The 21,443-nt window shown below is 40.4% G+C and overlaps 1 protein-coding gene across 1 annotated transcript in view; it reads left to right on the plus strand.

The window, feature by feature from the left end:
- KCNQ3 (potassium voltage-gated channel subfamily Q member 3) overlaps positions 1 to 21,443 on the plus strand; it is a 258,655-nt gene that overhangs the window by 220,127 nt on the left and 17,085 nt on the right. The window contains exons 5-9 of the mRNA XM_077808831.1: positions 464 to 619; positions 4,665 to 4,775; positions 5,850 to 5,945; positions 7,882 to 7,976; positions 15,053 to 15,079. Coding sequence (XP_077664957.1) covers positions 464 to 619; positions 4,665 to 4,775; positions 5,850 to 5,945; positions 7,882 to 7,976; positions 15,053 to 15,079 — 485 coding nt within the window. The remainder of the gene's footprint in view (positions 1 to 463; positions 620 to 4,664; positions 4,776 to 5,849; positions 5,946 to 7,881; positions 7,977 to 15,052; positions 15,080 to 21,443) is intronic.

A 21,443-nucleotide genomic window follows, 5' to 3' on the forward strand; every position in this document is an offset into this window, starting at 1 on the left:
TGGGGTAAGTGTTGGAAGGCTCCCCAACTGCCACACTGCCTCTCTGGGGTCACGAAGAGGGGATGTATGTGACGCTCCTGTGAGGGGAAGGGGGCCCCGTGGGACTTCCCCAACTTCGGTGGAAGGGAAGTGAGGGGTCCATTATCAATGACGGCCAAGGTCGTGGTGCCAGGCCCCGTGCTATGATGTGTCTTGGGCCTTAATCCAGCCGTGAGCCAAACTACAACTACAAATTGCTTTGTAGCAAGGTGCTGTATAAGTACTAAGTATTGTCACAGCTCTGCAGTGTGGAACAGCCAGAGATGCACTATGCTGGACCCGGACTGCAATCCAGACAGAAATGACAGTTCTTGCTGTTTTACCCTGTGTATCTCTCGTCTTTTGTCACTAGACATCTGGCACTGCCATTGCAGAAGCTGGTGCTGTTTTCAGTCTCCTCATTTTCAATCTGTTTCTTTTCCAGGAGCTCATCACTGCTTGGTACATTGGGTTCCTGACCCTTATCCTCTCCTCGTTCCTTGTTTACCTGGTCGAGAAAGATGTGCCTGAAAAGGATGCCTATGGAGTTGAGATGAAAGAAGAGTTTGAAACCTATGCAGACGCGCTGTGGTGGGGGCTGGTAAGCAGCTGTAGAAACTGTCTCTCATTTGTTAGTTTAATGGAAATAAAGCTGCCTGGTTGAATTAGGGTGTGAGGGGAATGGAAGGGATTGGGGTAATATATTCAAACACACCTAAATCCCATTCTCAAAAGCGATTTGGGTACTTAAGAGCCTGAAGTCTGACTGAAAGTCAATAGGATGTAAGCTCCTACGTGCGAAGAAAGTCCTATTTACTTTCAATCACAGTTAGGCTCCTACATACCTAAATCACTTTTGAAATGGAGACTTAGGTGCCTAAGTCACCGAAGTGCTTTTGAAACTTTAACTCTGGAACTTTGTTAGCTGGAGTCTAAGGGCCAGATTTTCAAAAGCCTTCAGCACCCAACAGCTCCTATTTATGCACCTACGTGAACTGGCCAGATTTTCAAAACTCAGAACAGTGGGAGCTGGTCCTGTGCTTAGCCCTCTTTGAAAAGCTGGCCATTTAGGTGCCCAGCGAGAAGCAGAGGTTTTCTGGCAATCTGTCTCTAACTGTGGGTGCTGAGCTCTCTTGGAAATTTGGCCCAGAATGTCTGGTGAAGAAATCCCTAGGGGGTAGATTTTCAAAGGCTTAAGAGTCGGGCGCCCAACTGCCATTGACTTTCCCTGGAATTGTGCTTCTGCAAGTCTCCTCCTGAGATGCTAGTCTGAACCCTAGAGAATCATTGTATATGAAGAGTCAGGCCCCCAAGTGCTGTCCGAGTTTGGATTAAATTGATGCTGGGTGGGAGGGGTATTCCAAATGAGGGAGCAACTGCAAGGTCATGGTTCAGTCTGAACCTTAGATAATCATGGTACAAGACCTGAACCATGGCCTTACCCCTTTGTTTAGAATGCCCTCCCAAATCCCTGCCACAGAAATTCACTATCAATTTAATCCAAACTCACACAGTACTTGGGGGACTGAATCTTCTCTCAGTTACATCAGTGTCAATAAGTAGCGACCGTGCTGGAGTCAGAGGGTTCACACTGGTGTCAATGAGAGGAAAATCCGAGCACTTGTGCGTATTTCACATCCAGAATTGATTCATTCTTCTCCTAATTGGGATTGAGCTCAAGTTGAGTGTGTTGCCCCCTCCTGATCCCCAATGGTTCTACAGCTTCTTATTCTTCTTTCTGGAGGTAGGTGACCCACTTTAGGACCAGTGGGTACTGAGTTCTGTGTGTGCAGTGCCTCCAACTAGTAACTACATTCAGAACAAGAGAAAGACCAAGGAAAGTGTAGATCCTCTATTTAGTGGGGAAGGAGAACTAATAACTGACGACATCAAAGTGTTTAACCTCTATTTTGCTTCAGTCTTCTTGTACTCTACACAATAAATATTAACAAGGTGGACGAAACACAAGCCAAAATAGGGAAAGAACAGGATAAAGACTAGTTAGAAAAGTTAGATGTATTCAAGTCTGCAGAGCCTGATGAAATTCATCCTAAGGTACTTAAGGAACTAGCTCAAACAATCTGGGAACCATTAGGAGTTATTTTTGAGAACTCATGGAGGACTGGACTCCAGAAGACTAGAGAAGTGCAAACATAGTACGTGTCTTTAAAAAGGGGAACAAAGAGGCCCTGGGGAATTATTGAACAGTCAGCCAAAATTCAGTACCTTGAAAGATACTGAAACAAATTATTAAACAATCAATTTGTAAGCACTTAGAGGATAATAGTGTTATATGGAATAGCCAGCTAGGATTTATCAAGAACAAATGATGCCATACCAATCTAATTTCCTTTTTTGACAGGCGATAAGGGGAAAGCTGTAGATGTAATTTATCTTGATTTTAGTCAGGCTTTTGACACAATCCCACATAACATTCTCATAAACAAATTAGGCAGATTTGGTCTAGATGAAATTACTATAAGGTGGGTACATAACTGGTTGAAAGACTATACTCAAAGATTACGTATCAATTGGTTTGCTGTCAAACCTGGGGGATGTTATCTGCTGAGGTCTCGCAAGGGTCTGTCCTGGGTCCAGTACTATTCAGTGTTTTCATTAATGGCTTCAATAATGGAGCAGAGAGTATGGTTATAAAATTTACAGATGACACCAAGCTGGAGGGGTTGCAAGCATTTTGGAGGACAGGATTAAAATTCAAAACAACCTTGACAAATTGGAGAATTGGTCTGAATTCATCAAGATGAAATTCAGTAAAAATAAGTGCAAAGTACTTCACTTCAAAAGGAAAAATCAAATGCACAATTACAAAATGGGGAATAACTGTCTTGGCAGTAGTACTGAGGAAAAGGAACAGGGGGTTATAGCGGATCACAAATTGAATACGAGTCAACAACATGATGTAGTTGCAAAAAAAGGCTAATATCATTCTGGGGTGTACTAACAAGAGTGTCATATGTAAGACATGGGAGATAATTGTCCTGCTCAATTTGGCACTGGTGAGGCCTCAGCTGGAGAACTGTGTCCAATTTTGGGCACCACACTTTGGAAAAGATGTGGACAAAATCTTTAGTCTTGAGAATAGGAGACTGAGGGAAGATCTGATAACACTCTTCAAATATATTAAGGGCTATTGTAAAGAGGACTGTGATCAATTGATCTCCAAGTCCACTGAAGGTAGAACAAGAAATAATGTGTTTAATCTGCAACAAGGGAGATTTAGGTTAGATATTAGGAAGAATTTTCTAACTATAAGGGTAATTAAACTCTGGAATAGGCTTCCAAGGGAGGTTGTGGAATCCCCGTCATTAGAGAACAGGTTGGACAAACACCTGTCAGGAATGATCTAGGTTTACTTGGTCCTGCCTCAGTCTTGATGCCCTCTTGAGGTCCCTTCCAGCCCTACATTTCTATGATTCTGTGACTGGGTGAACAAACAAATAGCAATCCTTATGACCTCAAAGATATTACAATTGATAACAACAGGGAATTAAGGACCAACTGATAAGAATAAACAATACTGTATTCCCGGAGAGGACTATGGTGAATTAAAAGAAGGGCAAGGGAATCAAGTAAATGAGACCTGGACCAACACCACAACAACACACACTAAAAGCCCACAAATTAAGTCATTACAGTACAATAAGAAAGTCTCCCCGTGCAGCTTATATGGGTATGGGAGCTGTATCTCCATGCAAAGGGCTAAAATCCTTGCTGGGAGGCACACAGCTCTTCTTTTTGGCTGGAGTGAGTCCCTGTGAGCTTCAAGGCTCCCGGTGTAAACAAGGCCTCTCAGATGCTGCTGGCAGTCAGTCCTCTCTGGTGAAGAGAACAAAACGGGTGTCTGGTAGAATTATTCATATAGCTGATTTTGTAGTTTGCTGGCACTTCTGATATTTTAAGGTGTTTTTTAATGATTTTTTTTTCAAAATTTTAATTGAATCAAAAAGTCTAAAAAACACAATTTACTTCACATTGAACAAAATGTGGTGTTTGACACGAAACAAAATGTTTCTTTTAGATTTAAGCTTTTTTAAAAAAAGGTTGTTGATTTTTTTTTAATAAAATGGAAGGAAATTTCAAAATGGAACATGTTGAATTGAAAACAAAAAATGTTTCTTTTCAAAAATGTTGAAATTAAACATTTCTCAGAGAACTATTTGTATTTAATAGAACGAGTGTGAGGAGAGGCCAGGTTGGCTTATGGTGAAGGCCCTGAATCGGAACTCAGCGGTCTCTATTCCTAGCTTTGCTACAGACTTCCTGCCTGACCTTGGGCAGGTTACTTAATCAGTGTGCCATCTCAATTCTCCATTTGCAAAATGGATATAATATATCACCTCTGTTTAGAGGTATTGGAGGATAAATTCATTAACACGTATGAGACATGCAAGTATTATGACAATGAGTGCCATAAAAAAACTATATCTATGGCTTACATTTTCCAGATTGCTTGCAAAATCCACGCTTAGGAAAGTTTGTGTTTGTGTATTTTTCTACAATGTCCAGAGGTCAAAGCAAAAGTTTATAACCTGGTCATGCAGGTTTGAGGGTCAAGCTTAAAAGAAATCCTCCTTGTCCATTTGCATTGTCTGTCTTATAAAATGGCCAACCTATTCTCCCCACAGATTACCCTAGCAACAATTGGCTACGGTGACAAGACCCCCAAAACATGGGAGGGGAGGCTGATAGCAGCCACATTCTCTCTTATCGGAGTTTCATTTTTTGCTCTTCCTGCCGTAAGTACTGTCCTTCTGTTTGTTTTTACAAAACACAGAGTTAATGATGTAGAAAGTAAAGGAATAGCCTCCCTTCTATGCAGATTCCACCAGAAATTCAACTGGGAGCCTGCAGTTCAATGACTCTCAAGCTGGAATCTTGAGCACATTCATGCATGGTGTGGGGAAAGCAATCTCTTTTCTCCTTGTGGCTAAGATAAAATGGAGCCTAGTCTGAATTATCCTGTGTGCTGTGCAGAACTTTAGAGCTAAGCCTATAAACAGGAGAATTATTCAGATTTTGTTACAAACATGAGACTTGGACCAAATTTGCAAAAAGGGTGAAGGTAAAGTTTTTAAGAAGTGACTTAAGCCCTTAACCTCATTGAAAAGCAATATGGCTTGAATTTCAATGCAGCTTAGGTGCCTAAATACCTTTAAAAATCTGGACTTAGATTCCTAAGTTGCTTTTGAAAATGGCACTTGATCACGAAAGCCCCAAAGATCACCAAGTTATTTTTGAAAAGTTTACCCTTGATCAGAAAGCTGCTCATGTGAGGTTGGTCCAAGATTTGGGTGACCTGGGCCCAACCTGTGGTTTCAAGTGGAAACAATGCAAAACTTGGAGCTTGAGATTGGTTTCCTTTAGCTCAAAACTTAAAAAGAAATTCATGGGGGATGGGAGCCCAGGTGATCCAGTATCCAGAATATGGTTCATATGCACCTCCTTTAGATCACAACCACAGAGTTTAAGCTCAGTTCTGACTGAAACAGTGAAGGAGGAAAACAGACCAGCTGCACATCTTGTCATTGGGAAGGCAGTAGAAGACCAAGAAGCTTTTTGAGGAGCTTGTAATGAAACCATGTGAAGCGCGGGCCTAGGTGAAGGCAAGGTTTGTCAGAAAACTATGATGCCCTGTGAACTAGAACTGCCAGAAAAGCGCACTGAACCCCATGTGAATTGCCCCCATTAATTCCCCACAGCTCTGATTATCTCATCCACAAGTTTTAAGAGAACTTTCTCCTCAGAATTTCTGTTGTTCTTGTGTTTTCAATCAAACAACGCCTGACAGCCATTATCACCTCTGCTTTTAGGGCATCTTGGGTTCAGGGCTGGCTCTGAAAGTCCAGGAACAACATCGTCAGAAACATTTTGAGAAAAGAAGAAAGCCGGCAGCAGAACTTATACAGGTTTGGATTCTCTATGTTTCCATCTTGAAATGATACTGTATAAATAAAAATTGGATACAATTAACTTAGGCTTGATTAGAGTCTGGGAGTGGTTAAGTCATTATGCAAGGTAACCTATTTCCCCTTGTTTTTTCCTAGCCCCCCCCCCCTCCACTGTTCCTCAGATGTTCATGTTAAACCCTGGATTTGTGCTGGAAATGGCCCACCTTGATTATCATACACATTGTAAGGAGAGTGATCACTTTAGATAAGCTATTACCAGCAGGAGAGTGGGGTGGGGGAGAGAAAACCTTTTGAAGTGATAAACACCCATTTTTTCATGGTCTGTGTGTATAAAACATCCTCACTGCATTTTCCACTTTATGCATCCGATGAAGTGAGCTGTAGCTCACAAAAGCTTATGCTCAAACAAATTGGTTAGTCTCTAAGGTGCCACAAATACTCCTTTTCTTTTTGCGAATACAGACTAACATGGCTGCTACTCTGAAACCTGTATAAATAAGGGCACTATGTAATGGAGTAAGGGATTCTCCCTTGAAGTTCTTATTTCCCTGTGCCCTACATGGGAAGTTGTGTTCTGTAATGCAGATATATACTTTGAGGTCAGACAAGATGATCAAATGGTCCCTTCTGGCTGTAAAATCTATGAGTTCACAAAACACCTGTTCCTTTTAGAGCAAAAGTGGCTTTGCTACAAATTCACATGTTCAAAGTGAAATTAGTCGTTCTGCTGAAATTTTCTAGGCAGCCTCCCCTCCAACATCCATTTCAGTGGCACAGAGTCACCTGAAACCAGATGGCAAAACCTTTGGCACTATGCGCTGTGTGTGTGTGTGGGCGGGGAAGAGGAGGAATCAGCTGTTTTGCAAGGCCCCAGTTTCCACTGTTTCCCTTGGGAGACTATCCCACATACAGAGATGCCACAGGCTTTTTGTTGCTGTAAAAACTCATAAATGTACAGAATATTGGTCAGTAGTGACTACTGGGTTACAACTTAACACAGAAGTCCATTTAATTTAATGCAAAGACTGCCATTGGCTCCACTGGATTTGGATCAGAGCCTTAGATTTTATTTTGTAAAATTAAATATAAAATTGGTAGCTTGAAGGTTGATCTGTTTGACAAAAATCCAATATGCACTGTAGGCCATGACCTGAATCAAATGACATCAATGGCAAAACTTTTACAGTGGGACCAAGATTACTTTCTTTGAAATCAATGGGAGCGGCGGGTATTTATGACCTCTCAGGGTCAGACCCATTCTTTGGAGAAATAGGCTGAACAGCATACTTTTGCAGTAAAAATGTTTCCTAGCAAAGCACAGGATACCGTGGAGAAGTCTGGAGAGGTTGATTCACTGACATTAAAGAATCACTGCATAACAGGCAGCCAGGGTAACCACAGTACTGCTGTTTATGTGCTAGTGGAAGTTTGATAGGAGTTATGTGCTAATGTTTAAAATCACTCAGCAAAACTTTCCACAGCAGTATATTAACCTGATTGCTGCCCCCTAACCATGGCTCTTTCAGATTCCCAGGAACATCAGACAGATCACATGTTCTACATTTTACTAAGCTAGATGCTCTTTTAGATTTATCAGACTTTAGAATAAAGCAAGATTAGTAAAATGTAACCTCTTCCGGGTATCTGAAAGCAATGAGCAGTGCACAGTATTCTGTCACATATGCCCCTGGGAACAGTTTTTGAGGACTACTGTCCGAGAGCATCGTTTTCTTATTATAAACCTTACATGAACTATGGCACCATCTAATGGAAACTTTCAATATTGCTGTATAATAATTCAGTGCGACTCACTGAATATGTCCATTGTTATCTTCTTTTGAACTAAGAGGCGTATTAACTGGCTGCATTCACTTATAGGCACAGATAAACATTTCCCCTAATGCTATTACTGGCCCTTTATATTGTTATCCAGGCTGCCTGGAGGTACTATGCTACTAACCCAAACCGGATGGATCTCGTCGCCACCTGGAGGTTTTATGAATCAATTGTATCGTTTCCGTATTTCAGGCAAGTGTGCTGCCCCCTCTGATCAGTAACACCCTATACAGCAGAACTCAGATAGGACATGGGATGTGGAATTTATGTGGATAAACAAGGTTTTGGATAATTGGGCTTTCTCAGTGTTACTGCTGCAAATCAGGGGAACATCACCACTTTCAGTTTAGAGGGAGGTTTCAGGCATAAGGGGTTCTGCTGCATACGCCAATATATCTTTCTGATCAGTTTCTGTTTTGATATTTTATTGTTCACCACATTCCTTTACTATTGTTTATTGAAAATCCATTTAGTGTGTGTGGACTTTTCTATATTGGGGATGATAATTCAGTTCATTAGAGGCAGGGAAACTAATTGTGAAATCTTGGAGTTTTTGAAAAGTGGGGACTATGTGTTGGAAAAACATTTGTATGTTGCTTCTCTTTGTGTTTTGATTTACAGACCATTCTCCTAGACTTCCTTAAGGACTGGGCTCTGCCGCCCTCATAACTTAGTTTAAATACTTCTCATAGGGTTGCGCAAATGGAGGAGGATTTTAAATAATTAGAATAAAAACCATCACAAAAACCCATTCTTTATGAATTGAAATGTAAAGTATGGCCTTAGATATGGAGTTAATACATGGTTATATGAAAAGCAAGTGTAAAAATGACAACTTACAAAATACATTCCGCATATCACTATAGAGCAATACAATAACGCATGTTAGCTGATTTAATATTCTGGCCAGTGGGGACAGTGGTGTGTGCATGTGCGTGTGCAGGCATGCACACACATACACATTCATATAATACACACAAACACAAATACCCACACGCACACACTCAGGATAATCTGCTTCCTGTCTCTCGATGGAATTGACAAAAGTATTTTTTCTCATTAGCTTTGCAGAGCGAATACAGCTATGGGAATGTGAGTTGGATTCTGTTGTACTTCAGTTATCATTTACAAAATTAGAAGCTGTGCTCTGATTTCTACATATTTTTTTTGAATGATGGAGTAAGAGGAGGGAAGTACTCAACTTGTTTTTCAGATTCAGGTTCTGTTTGACAAGTTGGTAGTCTCAAAACCATTTCTGGCTGTAAACTGAGCACGCTTGATCCTAAAATCATGTAGAGAAAATAAATATGGAACCCTCCAAATGCCATTTTAGCTTAAATGACTTTTCTGATTCTATATTGTACTTTAGTTCACCAGAAAATGTTTCCTCTTCACAAGAAAAAAAACCCCTAAATCTATTCAGGAGATGCTATTTATAGGCTCCACTCAAGCGTGGGAGAACCCCCCTAGATTCCAATAAATTCAGAAGGAAGATCCCAGTGGAAAGAAAAGGACGTACGTGACTTTTAACACTTCACAGAAATAAGCTGAGCAAAGAGATGACCACTTTTCTTTAAAATAATCTTAATATATAATAATTAAAAATAATAAAGCTCAAAGCAATAGAAAGAACAGAATTCTGTTTAAAATCTTATGCTTTGCCCATCGCAGCGGTATCTGAATTCCTTGACTTGAGATGAACAAAAGACAGTGGGAGACTTATGGTAGGAAATATTACAAAACATCTGCAGAAGGCTGTGTCATTTATCCGTTGCTTCAAGGCATTGCATGAATCTTAGAAATTGTCCCAATTAGGCAGGCATGTCGCTTTTCAGATGTCAGTTAAGTGAACTCTGCTGTGCAAGGCTTTTTTTTTGTGGTATTATACATTTCTCTGCTACTCTCTTCTGCAGATGTCATGGGTAAGTAGCAGGGTGGATTTGATTTAAATCAAATTGATTTAAATCATGATTTATATCACTAGTCAGGAAGACTCAATTTAATCATGGATTTCTACATAAAAGTGCATTCTTGTTGGTTGTTATAACCTTAATACATATTCTTCACAACTCAGAGATAGATATAGGTTTTCAAAATAAATCACTTGAAGATTAGTTTTACAGCTATATCAGAAAATGAATGATTGTTTGGTTATTTCATTTACCAAAGATAATTTTAGCAGATATTTATGAAGTCATTGGGAGATGAACTATCTCCAATTCAACAGGTTAATCATTAATATTTGGAGGATTTTCTTGCCATGCTGTATTAGGAGGAGAACATCACCAGACAGACATTTAAATTGTTTTATTTAACTAAAACAACATTATGTAGTCTGGATTTTTTTCTTCAACAGCAAACGTATAATATTTTAACAAAACAAGCATATGAATGTTTGAATTTAGTTAAACATTCAAGTTTTTTTAAATCAGGTTTGTTTTTGTTAAAATTGTTTTTAACTAATATAGTTCAATGAAATATTTAAAAAAGAAATTAAATCGACTATGTCAGCCAGGTCAACATAAGAAACTTAAAATGATTGGCTTCTGCAGATAACTCAGTTATCTGCATCTTCATTTTCCTGTTTGTTCATAATCTGGAAAAGAAAAACAAGCTTTCTTGCTTTTCCAGGTCCCAAACAATTTCTCAATTTGGAATGAATTAGACCAAAGGAAGAAAATATTGTTTCTACACCGGAAGAAGAAGCTACTGCTGTTAAAAGTGAGATTTTCACTTAAACAGTCTCTGAATCCAAGTTCTTAAGTGACTTCCACCAGTTCACTGGTGTAACTTTCTTTAAAATATCATCAGCAAACATATATTTCTTGAATGATTCACCCTTAGCTCTGAAGTTTATTATAACTGGCATTATGGAGAGATGATTGCTGGATGTCCATGTCATAGCCAACTCCTCTTCTTCAGCAGTTAAGGTTTGACCCTGATACCGAGTATTGAGAATATTTGCAAGAAAATGAGCTGCAGATAGTGCTTGTCCCATTCATTTTTTTAATGCTTGTAATTTAACTCGGTCATTGCGTATTTTTCTTTTTAAAATCTCACTCAGTTCCTTCCAAATTTCAACAGCGTCAGCAATAAACAGCTATTTCCCTGCATTTTCTTCAAGGCTACAGAAATAGGCTTCAGGGTACTCAGCATGTGTTCAACATTTCTCTTAAGCCCAGTGTTGAGAACATTGGCTGTGACAGTGCCATCTATTTTTTCATGATTTTGTTCACAAACTGTCATCAGTTTAGGCCAGTTCTTAATCTAGTGCTCAAAACAGTCCACTACCGAGTTCCATCACACGTCTTGTGGGAGAGCTAGCTTGGTTCCTCCCACCTTTTTTCAGAGAAGCTGCTGCCAGTTGGTTGTTATGGAAGTATTTTGCAATTTCAACAACATTAGCCTTTATTTCTGGAACACTGAAGTCTTTGGCTAGGAGGTGCATCAAATGAGCACTGCAACCGTATGTTATTAGCTTGGGACTCTCTTCACTCTCTTCTAAATTTCTTCTCATCTTGGATACATTTGCAGCATTTTCTGTGACCAAGCTGCGTACTAGACATTTGAATTTTTTTTCAGGTTGTTATAGCTTTTACTGCTACTTCTTGTAATGTGTGTGCTGTGTGCACATTTCCTGATGTATTAATTGTTTCTGTAAGGAAGACATTCCCTTCTTCTGTTGTCACACAAGCACATACAACAGGATCATTGTGGACATTGCTCCACCCACCAAGACTTAGGTTAACAATTTCACCCTCTCGACCTTTTGCAAACTGCTCAATTTCTCTTTCATACACTTTATCCAGCAATTTTCCTGCGACTTCTGCTCTGTTGGGTGGACTGTATCCTGGTCTTAATGACTGACCCATGTTAATGAAGTATGGATTCTCAATCATACGGAAAGGAGAGTTTGTTGCATGAACAAACCGGGCAATTTTTTCATCAATTACCTCTTTTTGTAATCTGCTGGTTCTTATCACAAATTTATCTATGGTTGTTTCTGGGTGATGGAGATTTTTTTTTCTTTTTGCAACTGTGGCTATGTGACATACATGATGTGACTGAAACACTATCATTGGCAGATAACTCTGAAACTATAGAAAATTATTGTGATCTTGGATAGTGGAGGTGGATAGTCTTCAGAATCCTGCATGTTGAGGATGGATTCTCCTAAACAAAATAAGTCAATGCAGTTATTTAATTAGTATTACCATACTGCTCATTTAGTATTACTCATTGCATTCACTGATACTCAGTACTACTTTAAAGGTGAAATTGTAAAAGGACGATCTGCTTATTTCAGCTATTTATTTTTTTTCAAAACTGCATCTAAAATGATAGTACCATAGAGTAATAGCTATATTTATATAAGATCCTGCACGTTCCTTTCATCATCTTCAGTGCAACTTCCTCCTGAGACGGAACGCTTCTCATGATGTTGTTTTATTCAGACAACCAGGCCTTGCATTTCTTTGTTGCACTGTTTGCATTTTGCACGCATGCCAGTCTTACCCACAGATAGAGGAATTTCATTAAAATATTCCCAAACTGGGTCTCTTTTACAGCCTGCTGCCATTATGTTTTCCCTTCTAGTGAGAGACTGGTATGGTAGATCTCAAATCAATGAAGGCTACACTCAGAAAGACCTCAAGACTTCTGGAATATGCTACTCAAAAAGTTTCACTTTTGTTTCTACTGCCTGTTCCTCCCTGCTCACATTTATCTCCAGCCTTCTTCTCCTTGTCCAGATCTATTCTGCCCCCAACAATCTTCTATTCATTGAACTTTTTGAAACTTTGCACTTTTAGAGAGAGGTAAGGGATTGACTCTGTGTACACAAATTTGCAGAGGGACAATAGGGTTGAGGTCTGCTATTTCTCACCTCTATATATTATTTATTTATTTTAAACCATTTTTACTGTTAACAAGAATGTTATCTCTGGAGACACAAATCCACAGTTTGAGAACTGCAAAATTAAGCATCTCTGATGGTATCTTCTAGACTGAGCACTGAGTCCCATTGTGTAGATAGAAAGATTAACCTAAATAATCTATACAGAAGCCCCTGGAAACCTAATTCATGAACTACTGGAACTCATTTACAAAACTTTTCTTAAATATTACATGAATATATTGTCTCATACTATACAATTAGAATTTATAATCCCTATTCCATGATGAGAAATCTTTGAGCTATAATATATCTTAATTAAAACTATCTTTAGATAGGTTTTTTTCCTCAAAAAGCATTTTATCAAAAAAATGCAATTTTAAATTTAAAAAAATCAGATTATTTTTTAAAAAAATCATTGATCTTTATCCACCCTGGTAAGTAGGGAGCCTGCTTTTAGAGAGGGCTTTGTGGAATCACACAGCTGGGAGACAAGCTAGGAAAAATCTACCTGATGAAAAGGCCTTTGATCTTTCTTTTCTTTTCTTTCTATTGGCTTGTCTACACAAACAAATAGTTTGTGACCGGCTGGGGTGTGAATCTACCCCACAGAATCTGCAGATTAATTGTCCATGTGGACCCTGTTCATGCACATTAGCAGTCTGTTAGTTAACTTTGATCTAGTCCTCTTTGAAATGGGAGAACGAGCAGAACTTGGCTTTTAACAAAGAGGAAAACTAAGAGTCTATTATGGAGTCAGTTTCCTTTTGTAGTATTCTGGATTTCACCCAGCATGACATCTCAGGAGCAGCTTTGTGTGCCTTCATTTTGAATCATGAGGGCACTTGTAACCTGGATTTTACAGGAGACCTTGGGGAATAGATGGCCAACATGCACAGAACTGACAGTATTTTTTTATATGTAAGGGTTTTGTTAATGCTGAGGGTTCTTCCCCCTCCCTCTTGAACTGTATTGGCCAGAGTGTTCTGACATCACAATGATGGGCATGGTATCAGAACCCACGTAGAACAGAATAATTAACTGAACTAATGTTGGCCTTTTGTAAGTGGAACTATTTAATTGTCTAATGAATCCAGGGAGGGAAGGGCTAAGTGATTTTTATAATTGTATCCCTTTGCAGCCATTAGTTGAGGATAGGCTACTGTAGTGGAGAGAGTTCATGAGAAACAAGGTTTTTTGGGGAAGTGGGGGATCATCTTTTTTTCTTGTTGATTGTTTTGTTTTCAAATCTGCCCTCTGAGTTTAGGTGCCAAAAACCAGAAACAGCCCAAATTAATGGAAACTTTTGCAGACCTGGGTATGAGCCTTTCTGTTCCTCAGTTTTCCTGCCTATACATGGGGATAATAATCCTTCTTCACATTGAGCTCTATAGGTTAAAAGTATCATATGAATACTAAGTATTACAATTACTCTCTACTATTGATCCCTACTAGTGCAGCATTGTGCCTACAGTGGATACACATAGAGTTTGTTCCAGTTATGGTGTTATCACTGATTCCAGCAACATTCTGTGGACGCAAAATATGACTGGAGCATATAATGTCTCTGCAAGAGGACTAAACTTGATGTGCTCACTGTACTTATAGTTAGCAGCAGTTAGCATTCCACAGTATTTCTTTAAATTGGTTTGGGGAAGCATTTGTTTACATCTGAAACCAGTAAGCTGAGAGAGAAAAGAACATGTCACATTTCCATTAGTGAAAGAATAACTCACAATTTGTTTTACTCACAACATCTTTCACCCTGACTGGTCTGGGATATATTATAAAATAAATCTTCCAGGGGGAAAACCCCTTGGAAGTATTTATTTAGGATTCGGTTAATTTTTCTACTCTTCTCATTTGTCTCTCTACTACTTCAGTCTTTAGTTTCACACTGTCCATTGAAAAAATTAAACCATTTCCAAAGAGGTCCTTGAGCTCAGTGTTTGTTCAAAATGTTAATTCTCAGCTCCCTCAATGGAGCAGGTGACCATTGGGAGTTCTGACTCAGTGGTGCGATATCAAGCTGGCCCATCCAGGCAAGCCTACCTGGGTGACTTTACAATTGAAGTGAAATGTGGAACTTAACTGCTGCTCTGCCCTATGTGATCGACCTAGCTATTCGCTGAAGACTGGGTCCTCAATGTAAGGGTCATAAACAGGTTTGCATGGGGTTATACCCATCTCCTTTTCTTTATAGCTAGTTGGGAGGGGAATGCCAGAGCTTTTTCTGTTGTAACACAGGTTGCAGTATGGAAAAGATGAGAACCACTGCTCTACAGCAATGCCAGAAAGAAAACTTCTAAATTTAACACACACTTCTTCTCTCCTTGCTTTTTCCTATTGCTTTCGCTCTTCTTTTCCCCAAAAGAAAAGAGCAATTGGATGGTACTGCCAGGTATGTAACTGTCATGATTATATTCTTGCTTTAATATCATGGTTGAAGAATGCCTTATGGTTAATGTTTTGCTTGTAGGCTCACATGCCATGAACAAAAAATGCTATTAACATTGTAAATATTCATTCAAAACAATTTAAACGATGTATTTGAGTGCTTCCTTTATTCTTCCCTTTAATAATGGATCAAAGATAGTATGTGTACAAAATGTATGGTACTGTGGAATTTTTGTAACTAACCTAACTAGTTGTTTATGTGTAAGGATTGGCCTAAATAGACTTCTGTTAGACTAAGCGGTAGAACCATGGCTTAGTATTCAGGTTGTTATTGGGAGAATTTGGGTCTTCTAACTAACATTGTTGGTTAATAACACCGCAATATCTTGATATGAGAAATCATGATTGTTGTAATTCACTACGTTCACAAGCTCTTTGAGAACAGGTGTAATGAAATCCTAAGATAGACGAACATTATTACTAAAGTCCCTTGGCAGTTCTTAAAAAAACAACTCTTATTTAGGGTTTGATGTAATGTCCATTGGCATTCCCAATGGAAGACTCCCATTGACTTTGGAGCAGATCCCAACTGAAAAGAAGTAAGGTTTCTTCAGTGACTGAGTAGGGATGTGATATTAGTCAGACTGCAGCTTCTTAACACACTAGGAAAGCACGTATACACCAGGGATAAAATTTTCAAAAGCAATTAATTCAGTAGGACTTTGGCTCTGAAGTCACTTTGGTGCTTTTGAAAATATTACCCTAGAATCCCTTCTTTCCCTAGGTTGTGTTTCTTTTGAAACAATAGCAGAATGGTTACTGATCTTGCAATCATTATAACCAGACAGAACAAGGAAATGAGTATTTCATGAGAGGTTGAACCACTCGAGATAAATAGGCAGGTGTGCGCAGTTCCCATTGACCTCAGTAGACTTTGGATCAGGCCCCATGATGCTGTCAATATGACAACTTCCTATCCGATTGCTAATTGTTCTATTACAATTAGCACAATTAAAATTGCTAAGTGACTTGCTCTTCTTTTTAATTAGATTTAATAAAGGATATTATAATTTATATTACACTCCAGTTTTCCTTTAACATTGCATAGAAACAAACAATGAAAGCATGCTTTCTTAGTACAGGGCATGGCACAGAAAGCGACTGTGTTTCCGGTACCTGGAAGCCACAAAGCTCTTAGTGAGAAAGCTGTAGCAGCAAAGTGTATTGTTTGAGTTTTGGAGTGCAGGGGGAGTACGAGGAGTTGAGCTGTGCCTGTCAAAGAGGAGCTAGAAATAAATAACTAGTGTATAGACTCAAATTGAGGCAGGGTTTGGTGATGAACAATAGTTTTTTAAATCTCCATTCTGTGCCCACTGAATTCAGTGGCAAAGCTCCATATGATTTCATTGAGAATAGTGCACGCACACAGATATAAATTCAGTATTGTCTTTCTCTCATTTCCATGAACAAATAGAATATTAGTCAGGTGCAGGGGTAGTTTAAGTCAAGACTCTTGCAATCTGGACCCAGTGGTGCAATAGACTCACAGCTGTATGTGACTATTTGGGGTGCTTGGGGAGGAGAGGAAAGGGCCACCGAGGAGGCTGTAGAGGGGGGAAGAGGAATGTATCCAGTGGTGAGGTGACATGAAAGTGTCTGTGAAGAAGGAAGGCTGATATAATTTTTGTGGCACCCCAAAGTTTTACCGGATCTCACCTTTCATGTAGGGTAAAACCAGGCCGTTATGTGATGTGGCTGGATGAGGAGCAGGCCTGACTGTCCATGGTCCCTGGTGTTGGCACAGGATAGGATGAGGCGCTGGTACGAATGCTGGGTGTGCCTTCCTGGTAGACTCAGTTCTGCTGTGCATGTTGCTGCTCTTTGAAAACCAGTTCCTCCCCCATAGATGGCACAGACCCACACTCTACAAGGCAGCATTCAGCCCCTACTCTTAATTCATCTCTAGTCAGGGTTTACCTGGTTATGGCTTCACGCCAGAAGTCTTGTTCACTTGCCTTTCATTCCTCAAGCACCTTAGATACTGGGTTGCTATTTACTAGGAGTGCAGTATCACATAGACATTTTTCTGTAGAAAGATGAATTCACTCCTCCTCCTTTGTCTGACATAGCCCAGATCTGTTCTTCTCCAGGGTGCATTGCAAGGCCTGTCAGTTGATTCAGACCTAATCCCATAGGGGAACTTTTCTGACTTATAAACAACCCTGGTGAAGTGGGCTAGCGAAAGGATCTGAGTCCTTGCTCCCACTTCCTTTATCCAGAGGCCTGCCTGACCTCAGGGGCTCCCCTTCCACTCTCCTGCGTGGCAGAGTCCTCGTAACCCCAACAAGGCTGGGCCCAGGATTCCTGGGGGGCTCAACCCCCAATCTTGTTGTGGTCACTTAGGGCAGGGGCTGGGGTGTCCCCACTCCAGGGTATTCTCTCTGCACTGGGCACTTCCCTGACCCACTGATCATTACATACAGTTCAAAGCAAATACAATTTATGAAACAGCAACCAATTTAAAAAAATAAGGAAAAAATGGGAAAGGTTAAAGGAAACATAACCCCGCTCTGTGGCACAGGGACATCACAACCAGTGTCTCTGGAATGTCAGGGAAGTTCAGACTGTTCCTCACATGTCCCAGGCCCTGGCTGTGCTGGAGGGATGCTGCGGGTCGGACACTTACTCTGGAGGTGGCGACACGCCCTCAGGCTTTAGGTGGCAGGACCCTTCTTCCCAGCATTGCCCCTGCCCCATCAGGGTTACAATCCCCCTCCGAGTGCAGGGCCTCTTGGCTGGGGGCATCTCCCTGTGCTGGGCCCACTGCCCAGGGTCCCTCTTGCTCTCCCCAGCTGCTCACCGCACCCGGCTCCACTCTGTCTTAGCTCCAGCTCCACCACTCTGCCCCAGCACTGCTGCTGCTCTGCCTCCAGCTCCCTGGGCTGCTTCTCTGGCCCCTCTGGCTCTGGTTGCTACAGCTCTGCTCCCCAGCTCCGCTTGCACCCCTGCTTTCTCCTTAGCTCAGCCCCACTCTGTCTGACCTAGGCAATTCTGGCTCACAAGGAGGACGGGACCCCCCCTGACCTCCTGACTCCCTGATTAGCCTGCCCACCCTGTCAATCAGGCTAACCTGGAGCATTGGCCTCTCCCCATTGCCCCTGGGGACTGTCTGTCTCAGGGTCCTGATTTTTCATCGACCCTTCCCCTTTCTTTTGGTACTGGGAGCTGTCCAACCAAAACACCCCCACTGAGTTTTAATCAGGGGACAACAGTCCCCTTACATGAGGTTCATTTGGCAGTGGGAGTTCTTTATCACCATTAGTTGATAAATGTATGTGTGTTAAGCGTACATTTTCAAAGCTTCCACTAATTTTTGAGTGGGATCCTGAAATGTGCCTTTTTTGTTCCAACTTTTTGCAAACTTCCTCTGTATTTGAGAGAGAAGAGGAAGGTGAGGTTCTATCTTTTATTGGACTAACTTCTGTTGGTGAGAGAGACAAGGGAGGAATTGTGGGCCCAATTTTCAGCAGTGCTGACATCTATTCCATTGACTTCAGCTGGAGCTGTGGATTCTCACCGTCTCTGAATATCAGGCCCTTACACAAAAACAGCCATAATAGACAAGTCTTTCAGGTTTTGAACCTGATTCTGCAGCCCTTACACAAAGTCAGAAAGAGTTTTGACTGGGTATAGAGAGCATTGTCTAGTGGTTAGACTATGGGATTAGGTATCAGGAGATCTAGGTTCTTTCCAAACTCTGACACTGTCTCATTATCTGCCTGTCAGCAAGTCATTTATAATCTCTGTTTTCTGATCTCTAAAGTAGGATTGATACAATACATACATAATAAATATACATAAATATAAAGGCATTTTGAGAACCTTGGATGAAAAGAGCTACACAGGTCCCTTAATATGTTGTTATAAAGGATTGTGTATAATCTAATATTTCTGTGTTGCTGGTAACAATAGCATGACAAAAATAAAATCATGTTTTGCAAGGATAGCTGGAAAATGACACTGTCTGCATTTTTTCTGAATGGACCTCCAGGAAACCGAAAAAGCGGGAGGGATCTGCACCCCACATTTTAAAGCACAAATGGAAGGCCCTTTCCATACTTCACTGTTTCACTAATAACCATTAATCTCTCATCTTAACAACTTCTTCACTTTACAGTAATGTCATATTTACTGGGGAGTCATTCTTTGGATCAAGCGTCACAAGAAAACTTAGGCTCAGTTATTACTTGAATGTATATACCTATCTTTCTCTTTTCATGTTTGCTGCATGCCATTTTCTGTCTGTGCTTTCTTTTTTTACTACAGTAGTTCATCTAACAAAAAAAAAGCAAGGGCACAAAAAAGCTAGCACAGAATAGGCAATGTTTAAAAGATGTTAAGGGAGGCAGTGTAGCTTAGTGGTTAGAACACTGGGTTGCCATTCGAGTGACCTGGGTTCTATTTCTGGCTCTGATACTGGGCTGCTGAATGACCAGGGGCAATTCACTTCCCCACTCTGTGCCTCAGTTTCCCCATCTGTAAAAGCACTTTGAGATCCAATGATGAAATGTGCTGCATAAGACCTAGGTATTATTTTAAGACCTCAATCCTGTGAACACCAACACATGTGAATAACTTTGCATGTGAGTTCAATGGTACCACTCACTTGTGTGAACTTACTCATGTGTATAAGTGTTTGCAGGACCAGGATCTTAGACCCTGATTCATCAAAGAACTTATCTTTAAGCATGTAAGTAAAGTTGAATCCGGGCCTAAGACAGTAAGCAATTTGGAGCAAAAACTGCATCTTCCTGCAGATGGCCTGTATCTTGCATATTGCAGGTGCATGAAATACAAATAATAAATAATAATTAGGGGACCTGTCTAGATGCATTATTGTAGAAACTGATTTTTTGCCTAAATTGTCAAGCATTTTATTTTATCCTCATAATTTTTTCTTATCATTCTGCTGTAGCTCATTAATTCTTCTTCCATCTATCCCACGCACAACGCACCCCGCACCCCCCACCATGAAAATATTTGTAGGCAACTCAGCCTAGATGTCCCAAGCCTTCAAGTTGCTGAGCGCCTCCCAAGAAGCGCTCAGAATCTCTCTGAATAATTGGGCCCTCAGGGTGCTAATGGAAGGATCTGTGACGTATTGGCTTTGTGTGTGAATGGTGTTGCTGTCTGGTGGCTGACACACCGAGAGGATGAGGGACTTACTACTACCACTAGTAGCTAAAAGAGTTTTTCTATAGCTCACATGCTAGAAATCTGCAATTTTGGACCTTATGAATTAGGATTCTAGTCCTGGCTCCTTAAGTATAGGTGTGAGTTATCAGGAGGAGTTGTCCTTGATTATTTTAGGGCTGAATATTGTGTTTTCTCTGAGTTTCCCCTTTTGCAGAATGTCATATCTATTTACTTTCCTCAAAGAGGTGTGTCGAGAATTAGTTGGCTAATGTTTGGAAGTATTTTGGAAGAGTGATCACTAAGACAATTTACAGAAGGCTTTTGATATGTTGCAGCATTAATTGAGGATGGGTTTTTCAGGACTCAGTGTTGACCTATTGACATCAATATCCAATTAACTTCAGAGGGAGCAGAGTTAGGCCAAAGCTAAGTGCTTTTGAAAATCTGACCTGTTACTTCTGTTGTTTGTGCACTATATTTCTGTAAACTAATGCAATATAGGTTTGGCTTCCCAGAGCTAAGCTCACCCATGTAAGATACAATTGCTAATGTAGTAAAAATTGGGGTAAGCATGACTGCCTTGTGCTTCCAGTTATTTGAGCTGCAAAACAGATCTAAAAATATTATTACAAAACTTTCTGTTTGAAGGAACAAAATATGGACGCCATGTAGAATCAAGCATGTGGGTTTATTACGCACAGCGCTAGCGGAGTGTCACCTTGCTTATTAGGCTCAGAGACACTGCCAAACAATTGATTACAATGGATTATATGGATTTTCCATGGGTGGAGGAAAATGAAGGGGTAGGCAGTCCCAAACCCCTGGATAGGTCTAGCAGCAAGACAAGATAAGCACAGTAGCCAATGGTCAAAAGGTTACATAAAGTCTCCGCCCCTGGTTTCAGGTTAACACATGACACTTAATTAGTACACAGGTGTTTTCCTTTAAACAATATACAGAGTGTGTTAGTATAAAATATGTATGTTGAATTCTGATTTGGGATCCATAGGACTGAAGTAGCTCCCCCCAATTGTCCAACAGGTAGACACCTAGGAGTTAAAGCAAAAGGACAAATGAAAAGTATATAGCAATAAAGATTGTCTTTTAGTTGTTTATTTGTGTTTCTAAGGCAGGCACTGGCAATGGCTTGGAGGAGAGGTGCACATCTGTGA

The sequence above is a fragment of the Eretmochelys imbricata genome, chromosome 2 (genome assembly GCF_965152235.1).
Source record: "Eretmochelys imbricata isolate rEreImb1 chromosome 2, rEreImb1.hap1, whole genome shotgun sequence".
Lineage (NCBI taxonomy): Eukaryota > Metazoa > Chordata > Testudines > Cheloniidae > Eretmochelys > Eretmochelys imbricata.